The sequence below is a fragment of the Ictidomys tridecemlineatus genome, chromosome 4 (assembly GCF_052094955.1).
Source record: "Ictidomys tridecemlineatus isolate mIctTri1 chromosome 4, mIctTri1.hap1, whole genome shotgun sequence".
Lineage (NCBI taxonomy): Eukaryota > Metazoa > Chordata > Mammalia > Rodentia > Sciuridae > Ictidomys > Ictidomys tridecemlineatus.
The window spans coordinates 7714281-7731058 of NC_135480.1; the positions used below are offsets into that span (position 1 = coordinate 7714281).

Here is a 16778-nt window from a genome sequence, read left to right on the forward strand (position 1 = left end):
GTGGCACTGTCCCCTGGCACCGCACAAGCTCTGAAGCTTGCAGGGCAGCTTGTGGCTCCTGGCCTCCTCAGCCCCCTCCCTCCCTCCCTCTGCCCTTTCCCTGAGCAGAAGACAGCGGGGAGAGGGGAAGCCACCAAGCTGCCTGTGTCCCGGGTCTGCTGGATCCTGCTGGGATCCTTCCTGCCTCAGCAGGGCAGGCTCTCCACCCAGACCTAGGTGATGAGCAACCATGCTGCGCTCTTGCTGGCCCCCAGCTGTGTGTAATTCACCTCTCCATCAGGGTGTGGCTTGCTAAGGGGACCACCAGCATGTCCACAAGCACGGGGTAACAGTGCACACTGCTTGGACCTGCTTGGACCACGCTGTTCATTCTAATCGTAGCTGACACTTGGTGCTTATGACATACAAGGCGCCAACCAGTTCGGTCCTCATCCCAACCCTGGGAGGTAGATGCCATTGTATTTCCCCAAATGGGGAAACTGAGGCACAGATGTTAAGCAAGTTGCTAAGCCTTAAGGAGCACATGGCAGGGCTGGGGTTTGGCTGCGGGGACTCAAGTGTTTGCTGGTCACAGGGTTTGGAGGCTGCTGACCTCAGCAACTGTCCCTCAAGGAGGACAGGGCAGGGGTTCCTAATTTTGAGCATGTCCTAAGATTGGCCACCCAACATCTGCTTCCTCTGCTCACCCTAAAGGAACCTCTACCCCTCGGGGAAGGGACCCTAGTGTTAGTTCAGATGGAAATCCCAGGGTCTCCTCCTCGCCTTTACGAACAGCATCCAACTGTCATGAAGATGTCCTTCCTCCCTTGGACACAGTCCCGTGGGCTTCGTGGGCAGCAGGTCCTCATTAAGAGGGTTTTGAGCAAAGAGAAGCTGAAGATGGTTAGGCCCCCGCTGTGCAGGAGGCAGCAGGGCGTGGTGGCCAGGATGCAGGGTCAGTGTGCCACTTGCTGGGAGCTTGAGGTGGCCACTTATTAATCTCCTGGGGGCTCAGCTTCCAGTGTCAGGGGACACTGATGGTCTATGCCCTAGGCCTGTCTTTAGCTGCCTTGATCCCTGAATAGTACTTAGAACAGCAGCCCCATGAAGACACCTGCTGGCCTTGCTGCCTGGATTGAGGTCCAGGAGGCCTGGCTTCACATGCCTCAGGGAAGGCCTTAACCATCCCTGCCCGATGCAGCCCACTCCCTCTTTCTTCCTGTGTGCCTACTTGTGCCCAAGTCCATGTTCTCCCAATTCTCAAGAGCCCTTGCTCTTTCCTGCCTCTGCTTTGCGATTCTGCCTGAGCAGCACTGCCATGTACAGCTGTACAGGCTGTGCACTGCACAAGGGGTTCTGGTCACAACAGCAAGTAGGGAGGCCATTTTTAGTCCATGTTCCATTCAACAACCTGTGCACCATGAGCCCAGGCCTGCGGCTGTGCCTTTTTCTGATTCCCCCCTAGGAGCCGTGCAGTTGCCCTGGTAAACTGCCACCCATTCTCTACCCAGACCCTTCCTCCTCCTCCATTCCCAGCTCTAAGGCTGCCTCCGCTGAGAAGCCGCCTGGACTCTTCCAGATGGCACCAGGTGCAGCCCTGACCTGGGCTTTGGCAACTCTGTGCGTCCCTCTGACACAGATGACCCTCTGCTCCTCTATGCGCCCTGCCAGACTCTAGGGCCCCAGGTGGTCTTCAAGGCGGGTGAATCACAGGGGCTCAGCCAGCAGCTGGACGGGAGTGCTTTATTCTCACAGCTGAGCCCAAGATGAGGCCCAGGGCCTCCAGAGCAGCAGAGGCTGCCCCTTCCGGCCCAGGCCCCTCTCCTTGGTGTGGCCGCTGGGGGCTGGGTCAGGAGCCAGGGTGACTGGAGGGGTGCAGCCTCCTGCCGTGGGACAGCAGCAGCGGGCAGTAGCAGCAGCAGGTTCCGGGAGGGCGGGCGTGTTAGTCCAGCGGGCTGACTCCGCTCCGCACGGTGGCAGCTGGGGGGGCTGGGGCCTGGACCTCGAGTGGGGACATCCAGGTGGTTCAGTCGGCTGTGAAGATGCGACTGGAGATGTCGTCCAGGAGCCAGTCGATGCCGGGCAGCAGGTTCTCCCCGGTGACGGCGCTGCAGCCCTGGATGGACCAGTGGTGGCTGCGGATGGAGTCCAGCTCCAGGGCCTGCGGGCAGGAGGTGCTGGTGGGCGGGGGCCAGAGTCCCGGCCTGCCCTCTCCTGGCCCCGGGGGAACTCTGTGTCTCCCTCAAGGCCTTGTCCAAGGGTCACCCCGTCGGGTTTGCCACCCCTTGGGCACCTGGGCTGTCTGTAGGGCCACACCGCTGACACTCAATGGTGAAAAAAGCAACATGGGCCCCTGTGCATCTCCTAGGACTGGGTTCTGCGTCAGGAATCCTACATATGACATCTCATCTGCTCCTCCCAAGGCCTCATGAGTCTGGGATTGTGTTGGTCATTTTACCAAGGAGGAAACCAAAGCTCAGAGAGGTTATGGAACCTGCCTAAGGTCACACAGCTGGTAAGTGGCAGAACCAACATTCTAACCTGGCTCTTTCTCATTATGGTGCTTGAACACTAGCGTAATGGTTAAGATTTAGTTACCGGGTTAGATAGGCCTGCTTTTAAATCCTGGCTTGTCCACTTTCTAGCTGTGTGTCATTGGGTAAATCATCTAACCTCTCTAAGTCTGCTTAACCATCTTTTAAAATGGCGACAGCAGTCCCTACCTAGCGAGGCTGTTGTGAGAATGAATTCAGCGAATCCATGCCGAGAGCATCACAAGGGGCGCACTCGCAGTGTGCTGGCTCCAGTGCCATCGAACTGACTGACACCGAGTCTCTGGTGCCCACAGACGTCTGTCCGCCACACAGCAGGGGTCAAAAGTGCTTTTTACACCAATTAATACAGAAACATGCCCCTTTCCTTCAGGAGGCTGCCCCAGGGACTGGACTCACCTCGCGAATGGCGTTGGAGGACAGCGCTCCAGGCAGGTCCTGCTTGTTGGCAAAGATGAGAAGGGTCGCCCCGGCCAGGCGCTGCGGGGAGGAGGGGGCACTGGGGTCAGAGACCACCCTGAAGACTAGACCAGGCTGTGGGTTCCCGGAGAGGCCCAGGCGAGGGGCAGAGCCCAGGGCTGCGCCTGGGTCATGGTTCCAGCCAACCACCCCCGGTGGGCGCTCTCCTTTATGCCTCAGCTTCCTCTTTGATAAGCAGGGAGGGGATACTCAAGATGGCTCCTGAGCCCTTGCAGTCCTGCCGCTCAGGACTGTGGCCTGGCGAGCCCACGCCACACGGGCCTCCCAGCCTCCTGGGCGTCTGCTGCTGCAAGTGGCCACCTTCCCTCTTCCAAGTGTTCGTAGCCACACCCCAGCCCTATTTTGTATTTTATTCAGAGACAGGTTCTCACTGAGCTGCTCAGCCCCTTGCCATTGCTGACGCTGGCTTTGAACTCGTGATCCTCCTGCCTCAGCCTCCAGAGCCTCTGGGATTACAGGCGTGCACCACCGCACCTGGCTGTAGCCCTTCTGAACGTTCCATTCCCAAAAGGCTCCGCTGTCTGCCTCTGATTCTGTCATTTCTATGCGTTTACAACTGGGAGTCCTTCCATGTGGGCGGGTGGACATGACCTGCTTGGCCTCAACCTGCCAGGCCTGGGCTCAGCATTGGACAGCCAGGACTTCAGTGGATCTGCGACACCCCCAGGAGGGGACCACACGTCACTGTGGTTCCTGGAGTTATTCACAACTTCACTACCGCTCTCAAGAGGCCTGGTTTCTACTAAATGCAGCAAGTGACCTGCATCAAACCCCAGAAGAGACAAAGCCCATGAGTGGAAACAACAGACACACACACACACACACACACACACACACACACACAGATAGTGAATTCCAAATAAGACCTGTAGATAGATAACAGTAACTCACCAATGCTAGCTTCCTGGTGTAAGAGGTATACCAGGGCTCTCTGAGATGCTGACATTAGGGAAGCGGGGTGAGGGGGGGGAGTATCTTTGTACTGTCTTTGCAACTCTTCTGTAAATCTAAAATCTTACTTTAAAAAAAGTGTTGGGGCCACACAATAAATTATGAGATCAGCCTAACTGTGATCCCCATTTTAGGAATGTGGAAGTGGAAGCTCAGAGAGGTTGAGTGCCTTCCTGAGGTCACACTGCAGTGGCAGACTCCTGAGCCAGGCTTCCTTGCCTCCCAGAGCTTCACACGCTGACCTTGAGGATGCTCCCTAAAGCCCTATGGTGTGAGTGTTGTCATTCCCATTTCAAGGTACGGAACCTGAGGCTCAGGGTGGTGACACAGTAAAACCAAATTTATGGAAACCCAGGTCTCTGTCCACAGCATGCTTTCTGCCCTTGGCACTCTGGGTCCCCAGGTGTCCCCCAGGGATCATGCTGCCCCGCCCCGCCCGGCCCACCTCCTCCACCAGCAGGCTCTGGAGCTCGCGCTGACAGTCCTGCATGCGCTGGCGGTCCGCGCTGTCCACCACCCAGATGAGGCCGTCAGTGCTCTCAAAGTAGTTGCGCCAGTAGGAGCGCAGGGACTTCTGGCCACCGACATCCCAGACGTTCAGCTTGAATCTGGGCAGAGAGCGGCTGGTGGTCAGCTGGTCCTCCCCACCCACCGCCCCCTCAGGGCAGGCCCCAGGCCCCGCTCACCCCCGGTGCTCCAGTGTCTTGATGTTGAAGCCCAGAGTCGGGGAGATGGTGTCCACATCTTCCCCGTTGAACTTCTTGAGGATAGTTGTCTTGCCGGCATTGTCCAGGCCGCTGGGGCACACAGGTTAAGGAGAGGTCCCTGTGCTGTGCCAGTGGTGATGTCATTCTTAGGGACTGACAATTTCCCATCATGTCAAAAAGAATTGAGCACGTGCTGGCCCAAAACTGGCCTGGAGAAAGCATGGAACTAGCAACATACAGTGACTCCAAAGGCCCAGGCCGGAGGATCACAGTTTCGCGGTCAGCCCCCGCAACTTAGCAAGGCCCTAGGCAACTTAGTGAGGCCGTCTTAAAATAAAAAATTAAAAGGTCTGGGCCTGTGGCTGGGTGGTTAAGCATCCTGGGTTCATTTCTCAGTACCAACAACAACAAAAAGATATAATTGTATCATCTCTGCTAATCAAAAGCTCTTTAATTCATATACAAAATATTGATTGAACACCTACTATGTGCCAGGCCCTCTCTAGGTGCTGAGGGACAAACTCCCTGCCCTTATGAAGCTTGCACTCTTAGTGAGGAGACTGTGATAAAGTGCCACTGAGAAAATAAGATCCCGTGAATGTGGCAAGCCCCAGGGAGCCACCTCGAGGGGCACCTGTAGGGAGGGCTCTCAGCTCCTGCCAGGGGAGGCTCCCAGAGGCACACTGAACCGAGGCCTGAAATACAGGGCTGAAGGAAGAGCAAATACACAGAGGCAGAAACCTCCATCTCTGTTTCTGGAATGTTCCACAACCTCTGGTGCAGAAAGCAGAAGAATGGATAAGCTCACCAGTGGGGGAGAACCACCCTGCTCTCCTTCCAACACTTAAGGCACTTGCAGCCCGGATGGGGTGGGGGGGAGGTCCTGGGCTTAGTGCCTCTTGCTGCTCACTGGACCTGGGACCAATGACTTCAACCTGTAAAATGGAGGCGAGGAGAGTACCTCGCAGAGACCTTAGCCCCTGAAAACTGGCTCCAGATTCTCCCCATCTCCCTAATGCTGTCCTCCATATTTCCTTCTCCCCCACATCATCCCTGGCAGCTGGCAAATATGCTATTGTTTCTCCCCCTCAGATGCCGCAAACAAAACCCTCTCCATCCCCTGCCCCAGGGACTCACTCCTACCTTCCCTTTCACAGCACACCTCCTCCCACAGTTGTTCACACTCACCAGAGCCTCTGTTTCCCTGCTCTTTGTTAAACATATGGCCCAGCAGGCTGCGGCTCCCACTGCTTCCCAAACCTGTTCTTGCCAAGTGGGTCCTCCAGATCCCCCCCACTGCTCCCTAGTGGACAGTGGCCCTCACCTGCAGCACCTGACAACAGTGGCTCACCCTCCTTCCTCCTCCTAGGCCCTGATTTCCTCTGCGCCCTGCCTGACTTCTTATCTGTATTTCCACAACTCACTTCTCTGTGCACACGGTGCTCCCTAGGTGAGTCCCTCCAGGATCATAGCTTCAAACACCATCCCTGTGCTGACGCCACCCACCCACGCCCCTCTAGTAAGCCCTGTATCCTGCAGCCTACCTGGTACTCCAAGGCATCTCAGAGACACAAGTGGCCCACAGAGCTCAGAACTATCACTTCCCGGGGAACCTGCTCCTCCCCGTTTAGTCTTCCCCATTTCCGTAAGTGGCTCTTGTCTTCTCATGGATCAGCCCAGAAACCCAGGCCGCAGGCTTCACTCCACTTCCTCTCTCACTCTCCCACCTAGCAGCAATTCCCGCTGGCCCTGCTATCACGGTGTCCCCCTACTTCCGTGACCTCACTACTTCCATCCTAGTCCAAGCCACCATTCTATGTCGATTGCATGAGTACAGCTGCCTAACTGGGCTCGGTTCATGGCCTCGCATCTGGTACTCACTTAAAGTGAGAGCTAAGAACTAAAGATCCTAGGATGCTCCCTGTCCTCACCTCCCCAGCCACACCACCCTCCCTGGCATCCACCGAACACACCAACTGTGCCTCCTTCAGGACTTTTCACTGGCCTCTGCTTTAAATGCCCCCCCCCCATATTCCTCATCTCCTTCATGTCTTTATCCAGCGGTCACTGGGTCAGGAGGTCAGGTACGCTCAGACGGCGGCCTTCTTTGGCCTCCCTAAACTACTTTCTTCTCCATTCATACTACATATTTCACTTCTTTGCGGTCTTGTCTTCCTCTTCCCCTGTTACAGAATTTTCATGAGGGCAGGATTTGGTTTGGTTGTTTCACCCCAGCCCCTAGGCCAGTGCCCAGCACGTAGTAGGCGCTCAATAAATATTTATTGAATGCGTGACCTCTCCGCGCCCTTCTCAGAGCTCTTTAAATGAAATGCGATGCGGATCTTATTAAGTTACGTGCGCACGTCTCTGCTCTCCCCGGGCCGGGGGCGAGGCCGGCCTAGCTCTGCCATCGCCGGTTCCCCACGGCCGCACAGGGCAGGGCCAGGGCTGCAGCCGCCTGCTAACCGGGCTCGGGAGGCCGGCTGGGCCCTCGGTCCTACAAGCCGCAGGCCGCGGGGACACCGACGCGCGGCGGGGCAGCAGAGGTGACAGTTAGAGTCACGGTGGACCGAGTTGGGGACACCCGCGGGCGCAGAGCCCAGAGCTGGCCCCACACGCCCCCCGGATTCCGACCTCGGGGGCGGAGCAGGACCCGGCACCCTTGGACATCGGGGAGGAGGTCAGGGCCTCAGAGAGGACAGGGGCCCACGCTCAGGCCAGACGGAGACGGACGGTGACGTTCGGGTCACCTCCGAGCCCCACCTCCTCCTTGCAATAGGGACACACGGTCGCGCGCTGCGCCGTTAGGCCCACACCTTCGGCGTTTGGAACCGAGTCCCCCCTGCCCGGCCCGAGCCGGTGGTACGGCCTTCTCTCGGCCCCCGCCGCCAGCGATTGGTAGGGCCCACGTGCGTGACGCACAATGGGCAGTTGTTCGCGCCGGCCGGCCGCTCACCCGCGCCCGGCAGGGGGCGCCTGGCACCGCCCACGCGGCGGGGGCCCCTACTACCCTCGGCGCTGCGGCGTCCGGGAGGATACAGCATTAGCAGTCGCAGCTCCCGCTCTTTCTGCTTCATCTTCTTCAGTATGGTCAGAAGCCCCATGGTCCCGTAGCCCCCTCCCAGTCGTCGTTTCTTACAGTCCGGGACCCCGCTCCCTGTTCCTATTGGCCATCACACCCACCGACAGCACAGCCTATTGGCCTGGCCCCTTGTTTGGACCCGCCCTCACCACCACGTGACCGTAAAGTTGCCCGGCTGAGCTGTGTCCGTGGTCCCTCTAGTGGCGCTCAGGCGTCTAGGCGCCTCCCTGCATTAACCCTGGGCCTCCCGAAGACTGATTCTTGAGGACCGAGGCAAAACCCCCATTCCTTTCTCCCCAAGATCCCAGGACTCGGCCGGGAACGGGAGGCTGAAGTTATGGAGTTGTATCTTGGTACGGTGGGGAGTACTTGCGAAGAGGTCCTGAACCAAGTACCCGGAGGCTGATGGCGAGCTCATCCGGGAAGTAGTGGGTTGCCCAGTTCCTGCTCACCTTGGGCCTCGACCTCATCCTGAATTTGCCGGTGACAGTAGAGAAGGGGCCTCCCCCTTTCCCAGTCTCCTGGAGGAAGTGGGCCGGGGTTTCTAAATCCAGGGCGATACTGCCCCCTAGAGGGCCATTTCGAAGTGTGCGAGAGCATTTTGGAGTTGTTCCAGTGACAATAGAGTCCTGTCCTTTAGAGGATTAAGTGCTCCGCAATGCAGGGAATAGACCCACACAAAGAATTGTCTCACCTAAGATGCTTTGTGTTAAGAAACAATTCCAGCCCTTTTGAATTGAAAACTGAGGTCCGGGTGCTACTTAGTACAGTGACCAGCATGTAGTAGGTGCTCAATAAATATTTGTTGTTGAAAGAATGGCTTTGTCCTAGAATTCCTTCCCTACCTCTCCGCCCTTTTAAAAAAATATATTTTTTTTAGTTGTAGATGGACACAATACCTCTATTTTGTTTATTTAGTTTTACATGGTGCTGGGGATTGAATCTAGGGCCTCGCACATGCTAGGCAAGTGCTCTACCACTGAGCTACAACCCATCCCCCCCAACTCCCCCTGCTTTTATATTTTATATTGAGACAGGAGAGACAGGGACTCACTAAGTTGTAGAGGCTGGCTTTGAACTTGTAATCCTCCTGCCTCAGCCTCCCAAGCTTCTGGGATTACAGGTTTGCACCACATTGCCAAACCCAGTATTTCCTTCTTTACCTTAGTGTCCAAGAGGTCCAGAGAATGTAAGGAAGGTGAGACCAGGGACAAGTCCATTGTGAGCTCAGAAGTGAGAGAGCCTTGTGTTATTCTTAATCTTTTCCCCAGCTCACAAGGTAAGTGTGAGTAATTAATCTGGAATAGCCCCTGTCTAATGCTTGTGAAAGAATATCAGCAGCCACTGAAGATAATGGCAAACTCCTGGGGAACCATTTACAATCCACTCCTGTTGTTCCCCTTCATCTCCCTGTGACCCTGAGAAGTTTCTTTGTTTTTTGTAGATGTGATCATGGAGTCCAGAGAGTTTAAGAAACCAGGGTAAGATTTGAACTCAGGTCTGGCCAACAGTTTTTTCCAGGTGCTTCCCTGGAGTTTGCCTGAAGAGGGACTGTTTCCCATCTTGCAGAAGGAGACTATGGGCAAATGAAGGCTGGACAGACAAGGTGCCTGAATGAGCCCTTGGGTGACACTAGTTACCCTCTGTCAAGCACACACACAGAAGAAAATGAGCATCACTCCTACTCAAAGGCTTTGACACACAACTAAGATCAAAATGGGAAATGCTCAGACCATAGGAGCCTGCTGTATTGTCTTAGGAATTGACGCTACAGAAATTCAAGCCCTGTTCATGAATATTTGTGATATAATGAAATCCATTATATCATGGATTGGAACAACAAGAAAGGGAGGGCTGGGGGTGTACCTCAGTCGGTAGAGTGTTTGCCTAGCATGCTGAGGCCCTGGGTTCAGTCCCCAGCACTGCCCCCTCAAAAAAGGAGAAAAAAAAATAAAAACTGGAAATAAGCTTAGGTGTTCTCAGTACAGGCAGATTCACTAGACAAGGGTGCATGTAAACTGTGATGGATTCACAAGCCCTTAAGTAGGGTGAGGTGGAACTGTAATACCAGCGTGGACAGGTGCCATGCTGCATTAAGTGAAAAGGTAAATTTCAATCCATGTTAATTTTATAAATCACACTAACTGGAAGCATACCTGCTAAACAATTTTTTTTAGTGTTCTTCAGTGCACTATAAATACTCTAACAATGTATCTTGGACATCTTTCTGTATAAATATGTATAAATCTTAGTCTTTTAAGGACTTCATATTTCATAATATGGATATAACAGTTTTTCTACTGATATATGTTTTGTAATATGAGTTTTACATTCATAATATCTTAGATCTTTGCAAACATACAAATATATCTGAAGGGGGCTGAGGTTGTGGTTCAGTGGTAGAACACTTGCCTAGCATGTGTGCGGCACTGGGTTTGATCCTCAGCACCACATTATAATAAGTATAAAAATGTATATCTGAAGGATAGAGTCCTTGAAGTGAAAGTACTGTGTCAAATGAATACACATTAAAAATTTTGACAGATACTGCTGAATTACTATCCAAAATGCTTTTCTGGTTTATACTCCTAACAAGAGCAAGGAGGTAAGGGTAGGGGTCAGTGCCCACTTTGCTCTATATTATTACTATTGTTGGATATTCTCAATTAAACAATGATTTTTAAAGTATGGGATGCAGTCCATAAAGTGGATTGTGAAATTAGTGTCACAAATAGGTTGAATCATACAAATTGCCCGGGCTTGACCGTTTTGACTACCAAGAGAGCTGTTTCATGAGGTTCACACTAGCAGCATTAACACAAATTAAATAGAACAAGCAGAACAGAAAACATTACTACTTTTATCAGGGTAATGTTGGGTTGAACATTTGTGTCAGAGAGCCATTTGGATGTGTGTACTGGTCACTGAAAACCCCTATCATTCAACTCAACTTGGGAGTAAGTTCTGGGGTACTTAAAATTGTTACCTTCAGTTCTTCTGAACTGCTTTACTTTCCTACTGTTCTAGGATTGAAATACTTATTTAAATGTTATGCTTAAAAGTCCTGCCTGTCTAAGCTGTTTCAGCTTCCCAGGGGCCAAATAGTAGGATTTCAACTAATGTCAACCAAACTACCTCCCAACTTTGAGGAGGAGGTGACCAGCGAGAAACTGTTTTAAGTTTTGAATAATTGCCTGTAGCCAGAATATTTGGGGGCCAAGGGGCTTTCAGACAAGGGTAGGAGCCTATTAGGCTGTTTTTATTTGCCTTGTGGAAAAAAGGAAAGAAAGCTTTCAAAGCCCCTGGGAAATACGTTTAGAAGAGAACTAAGAAGAAGATATAGAGCTGTAGTTATATGTAACCATTCAAAAATACCTGTGATCCCAGCTTTGCTAGAGGTTGAAGTAGGATGACCTCAAGTTTGAGGCCAGCCTGAACAACTTAGTGAGACTATCTCAAAAATACAAAGGGTGAGAATGTGGCTCAGTGCTAGATTGTCCTTAGGCTTAATTGGAGGGTGGGGGCAGAAAAAATATAATTATCTTCACCACAAGAATGACCATGAAATTAAGATGCCCAAATCCTGACAGCTATGGACCCTGCTTCCCCCAACCCCCACTAACCCCATGCTGGGGATTGAACCCAATGGTACTTGACACTGAGCTATATCACCAACACTTTTTTTTTTTTTTTTGACAAGGTCTTATTAAATTGCTGAAGCTGGCCTTGGGCTTGAGACATCCTGCCTCAGCTTCCTGAATCTCTGGGATTATAGGCGTGTGTCATCAATTCCAGCAACTGGGGATCAAACCCAGGGCCTAGGGCAACCTCTCCTGTACTGGAGATTGAACCCATGGCCTGGCACCTGCTAGGCAAGTACTCTACACTGGCTTACATCCCCACTTCTTTCTAGTTTTTATTTTGAGGCAGCGTCTTCCAAAGTTGCCCAGGCTGGCCTTGAATTTGTGATCTTCCCACCTCAGCCTCCCTTGAGCCCTGCTTTTGAAGGGAGGACTTCTTAGGACCTGATGGATTGAAACTTGATAGCGTTCTAGATGCCTTGTCAAGAGGTGTATTTACCCCATGTGAACAATGTGGCATTACAGTTTTAATTTTGCTGGGTGCAGTGGCCTCTATCTGTAGTCCCACCTACTCAGGAGGCTGAAGCAAGAGGATCACTTGAGTCCAGGAGTTGGAGGTCAACCTAGGCAACATAGTGAGACCCTGTCTCAAAAATATAAATAATTTAAAAGGTATTTATCATTCTTAGTCTGCTATTTTTACTCCATCTATTACCTTTATAATCATATGGAAAGATAATAAGAATTTTTATTCTGGAAACCAAGAGAAAAACTATGCAGGAGAGAAGACCCTGCTTAAATTACAATTGCTAATCATTGAAGTATTACCAAGAAGTATATATAAGTAATTTATTTATCTAAATATTGATTTTTAAGGTCAAATTTGCTGTTTAATTTTTTTTTTTTTTTTTTTTTGGTACCAGGATTGAATCCAGGGTGCTTATCCACTGAGCTGCTCCTTCTGACCTTTTATTTTTTTAAGTTATTTTGAGACAGGAACAGGGCCTTGTTAAATTGCTGAGGCTGATCTTGGGAACCTCCTGCCTCAGCCTCCTGACCCAGTGGGATTCCAGACATGCACCACCCTGCCCTGCACTGATTCCTTTATACTGTAATGTACATATTAGGTTGTTTTAAATGTTCAGAGTGGGAGACACAGTTCAGTAGTAGAATGCTACTGCAAGGTAATTGCAAGGCCTTGGGTTCCATCCCCAGTACCACAAAAATAAGTCAAAGTTAAATGAGAAAGAAAAAACCTGCTTTTTTTTTTTTTTTTGGCTGATACACATCTATGGAGCAAGTCCTGTTTTTAGACCACTTGCCTGTGACACAGGCACCCACCAGTGCTGGTCTGCCTGCTCTGCCACCTCCCTGCACATGGCCAAGTCCCCTCCTCCTGCTGAGCTTCAGTTCCCCCATTGTGAACCCAGGAGACTGGACAATCTCTGGAGTCCTCTGGCCATGACCAACTACCCCCCTGCCTGGCCAGAGCTCCCCTGGACCCTGGCACCATCTTGGTCTGTGTCTTCCAGGAGCAGCGCTGTCATGTCCACGGTCTTGTGAGTCCCTGGCCACGATGGGCAGGGCTTTCTTCACCTTGCTGCATCTTAGCCCAGCTTCCAGGTCCTTGCTCCATGACGCTGGCTGGCCCCTCCCTCACACCAGGCTCCACACGAGGCCCTCCCATCTCTAAAGTTCAGTGGGATGAGAGAGAGAGAGAGGAGAGAGAGAGAGAGGAGAGACTCACCTTTTCCAAGCTCATTAGTGACCACTTTCCATGTGTGGCTTCAGTTCATGACAGCCTTGAAAAAGTGAGGGTATTATCATTCAATAGGAAGGGAAACTGATGCCTAGAGAAACAGGCCTTGCTCAAGGTCACAACAGTTTGCAGAGGCAGCTCAAGTTCTCTCTGGGTCTGGACTCCTTGGGAAAACATAGGAGCTGTGGTCGCTGCTGCCACATCCCACGAGACCCAGGGGTGCTCCCTGCTCTTCAAAGTCTGAGTCAGCTTCCGGGAAAGATGTATGTGTTAAAGAACTGAAGAGACCAGCCACACCACGCTTTGAAGGCAGCAAAGGGCGCAGCAGGATTGGGGAGGGGTAGGAGCTGAGCACTGGGATGTGTGCCAGATCCCACTTCCTCCTGGCTGGCACCACCCACCTCCAGGGAAGACAGTGGTGACATCAGACAACCCCGTGTGGAGTCACCCTTTCCTGGGAGGCCCATCACTTTGCTGACTCGGGCTCTAAAGAGCGCTCACAAAGTGCTGTGCTAAAAGTGAAAGCCAGTTCTGCCCCCCATTCCTGGAGAGGTCACCATGATGTCACCGCCTTCAGTCTCAGCCCAGCATTCAGGTCCTCTGGATCATCCCCTCAGCAAGCCAACGCATTCCTGCCTAAAGGAGTTAGTTAAGTGACTTATTCTTGGGACCTTCTTCCCCAACTTGGGAAGCTGGGAGCTAATGAAAGGCTGCCTGGCTTGGTCACATGGGGATAAATCCATCTCAACAAGGAATGCCCTGCCGAGTGGCAGCGCCCTCATACCTGAATTTGACCCCAGGTGAGGGCATCAGCCCCTGCACTCTGATGCCCTTAGGAGGTGCCCCTTCCTCACCCCCTGGATTAGATGGGGCTGACGCCATCCCCACTCCAGCATGAGCCTGGGACCCCAGCTCTGCCAATCTCTTCTCTTCCCCTCGCCACAGGGACTGCTGTCAGGACCCAAGCCACACCAAGGACAGCCAGCCTGGGACCTCTGTTGGAACTACTAGGAAAGTGGCGGGAGGTGGGGGCACCCCCCTCCCTGTTAAGCTAAGCTGGCCCTTTAGGGGTCATCCCACTGTGAGCCACCCTGCCCGAGGCTACAGCCCGCTCCCAGGCACTTTTAAGTTTTCTGTCATTAAAGAGACATTTCACTGAAACATCATCTCATCACTGTTCTTGCATCCACAATTTTTTTCTTAATAATGAAACATAATCCAGGTCTGTTGCTATATGAACAGAAAAATTCATCAGGTATCTACTAACTAACCTTGTTAAAAATTCAACCCAAGTTTATGTGACTTTTACATTTATCACTTCATCAAATCCTTGGATTACTATCCCCATTATACAGAGGAAGCTTAAAGAAGTTGGTTAAATGACTTGCCCCAGAACAAGCTCCAGGCCCTGGGATAGAGCCTTCCTATCCTTCCATGTCCCTCCCAAAGAGCTCCTGCTCTGGAAATCTCTGAGCTCCCCTGACAGAAAATGACCTCTCCCAGAGAAGGTGCCTCCCCTACAGGTGTGTTCCACCCCAGGCTGAGACTGAGCTCCAGCAGGCTCCTTCACAGTCCTGGATGGGACATCAGTACTAGCCTCAACCCACAGCAGCGCCTAAGCCTTCATCTTGTACTCATCCTCTAGAGCTCCCTCAGGTGCCCTAAAACTAGGGATGCATGAGGTGGGAAGACCCAGGCAGAGGTCCTCATCTGGGCACCTGGAGACCGGCTAAGCATCTACCCAACCCCATGAGGTGTGGAACATACTTGGGAAAAGGCCTTACATGTCTCCTAGCTTCTGCCAATGGGTCCCTTCCTTCTGCCTCAGTTTCCTCATTGGTTAAATGAGGAGCTTGGCTCTGGAGAATCCCCCAGCACCCAAGGCAGATCCTAAGGGAATGAGAAAAGCAGAAGTTTATTTATTCAGAAAGGGTTTGGGGTCCCTGGATGAAAAGCTGCCTGGACTTTAATTCATTTATTCACCATCTGGGCATCTACTATGTGAAGGGGAATACTTCAGAGAGCAAAACAGGCAAAGCTTTGTAGCTCTGGTATTCAGGAGGCCTCGGAGCCGTCTGGCCTCCAGCCCAAGCTGAGATGCTGGACTCATGGAGAGGCCTCTCCAAGCTGGGTGTGGAGGAGAACTGAGGGCTTAGATTCAGAGGTTGTGTTCTCCCTCCAGTTCCGATGCCCTGTGGTGTGACCTTGACTCTCTGGGTACCAGCTTCCTCTCGTTCTCTTGTGGACTGAATGTTTTTGTTTGCTCAAACTATGTTCAAGCACAATCTCAATCTTCAATATGATGGTGTTTGGAGACAGAGCCTTTTGGAGGTAATTAGGTTTGGATGAGGTCATGAGGGTGGAATTAGTGTTCTTGTAAGATGACAAAGAGTGACCAGAACTTTTTCTACCAAGTGAGGACACAGCGAGACGGCAGCCATCTTCTAGCCAGAGGCCATTGCCACACTTCAACCTTGCACTTCCCAGCCTCCCAAACTGTGAGATCAGTGTCTGTTGTTTAAGCCACCCAGGCTGCGGCAGTGCTGGGGCAGCCAGAGCACACCAGGACACCACACAGTGAGGGCTGGGACCAGATGGCCCCGCCAGCCAGGGAGGGCCTCTGGCGGAAGCCTGGTATGGCCACTGGAGGTTAAATAATAACCACCCTCCCTCCCTGCCACGCCCTCTCCCTGCCACCTCCTCAGGGAGCTGAAGCCATCAAACCTGCCTCCTTTGCTCCTCCTCAGGGCTGTGGCCTCCTGGGAGGAGCCACACCTGCCTTCTGCCTCCTACCTGAAGCCTGGGCCTGGGGGATCCAGGTTTGGGAGAGGGGCGCTTGGCCCGAGCCTCCCCCACAGCTGTTTGGGGGTACATCCTGCCCAATGCCCTGCAGAGTGCTCCCTGAGGAGCTCTGGCTCACTGAGCCCCAGGTGCCCGCCTTAGGCAGCCCCAGCTCCCCCAGTGACTGGGAAACCAAAATAATTCAGAGAAACCGGGGCAGCCTCATTGCGTGGGGGTGTCCCACTTCCAGGCCCCTCAGAAGCCAGGAGGCAAGGGCCCAGCTGTGATGCACAAGCCCTCCCACCGGGGCGTCCTAATTACAGGCCACCATCCAGAGTGAGTCACCACAAACCTCAGGAGAGGGAGTCCGTCCTGACTGGATGGCACTTTACAACAGGGGAAGAGCTTTCGTCGCTCTCTCCCCTCTCAGCACAGCTCTGTGCCAGGGGTATGACTTCTTTGTCCCCCCCAAGCTTGTGTGTGAGAAGACCCAGGCCCCAGGCAGTAGAGCTGGTGAGAGGGCGCAGGGGCTCAGAGCCTTCCAGCTGTAAGGCCCAGGCAGCTCCAGGCCTAGCTCCAGGGAGGGCAGAGGATGGCTACGCTCCATGCCTCTGCTCCGCATCTCCAATCAATCTGGGCATGGCAGGCACAGCACGGGGCTGGTCAATTGCATTACACTTTCCTAATGAGCTCACCCTCAAGATCCCTCATCATCAGCCTTGAGCGCTCATGACGCAGACACAACCCCAAGATGCACTTGTTGCCAGACCATAGAACCCTACATGCTGTGTGCTGGTTCAGCACAGGGGTGGCTTGGCTCCTGTGTCCCCGCGATCAGATGTCCTATCCAAGCACAGCCTTCTCAGAGAGACACCACCATGCAGGTTTTCTTGGGGTTTGCTAGGT

The 16778-nt window shown here is 52.8% G+C and overlaps 1 protein-coding gene and 1 long non-coding RNA gene across 2 annotated transcripts; one reads left to right on the forward strand and one right to left on the reverse strand.

Moving 5' to 3' along the window:
• Positions 1-1708: 1708 nt before the first annotated feature.
• Arl2 (ARF like GTPase 2) lies at positions 1709-7913 on the reverse strand. Its single transcript, XM_005333467.5, has 5 exons — positions 7709-7913; positions 4649-4759; positions 4408-4570; positions 2931-3011; positions 1709-2140 (listed from the first exon to the last, which is right to left on the reverse strand). The coding sequence occupies exons 1-5, from the start codon at positions 7771-7773 to the stop codon at positions 2006-2008; spliced, it is 555 nt and encodes a 184-aa protein (XP_005333524.1). The 5' UTR covers positions 7774-7913; the 3' UTR covers positions 1709-2005.
• A 428-nt stretch (positions 7914-8341) lies between these two features.
• On the forward strand, positions 8342-14252 carry LOC144376980 (uncharacterized). Its single transcript, XR_013437425.1, has 2 exons — positions 8342-9232; positions 11452-14252. It is a non-coding gene; the product is annotated as an uncharacterized LOC144376980 (long non-coding RNA).
• Positions 14253-16778: the final 2526 nt, after the last annotated feature.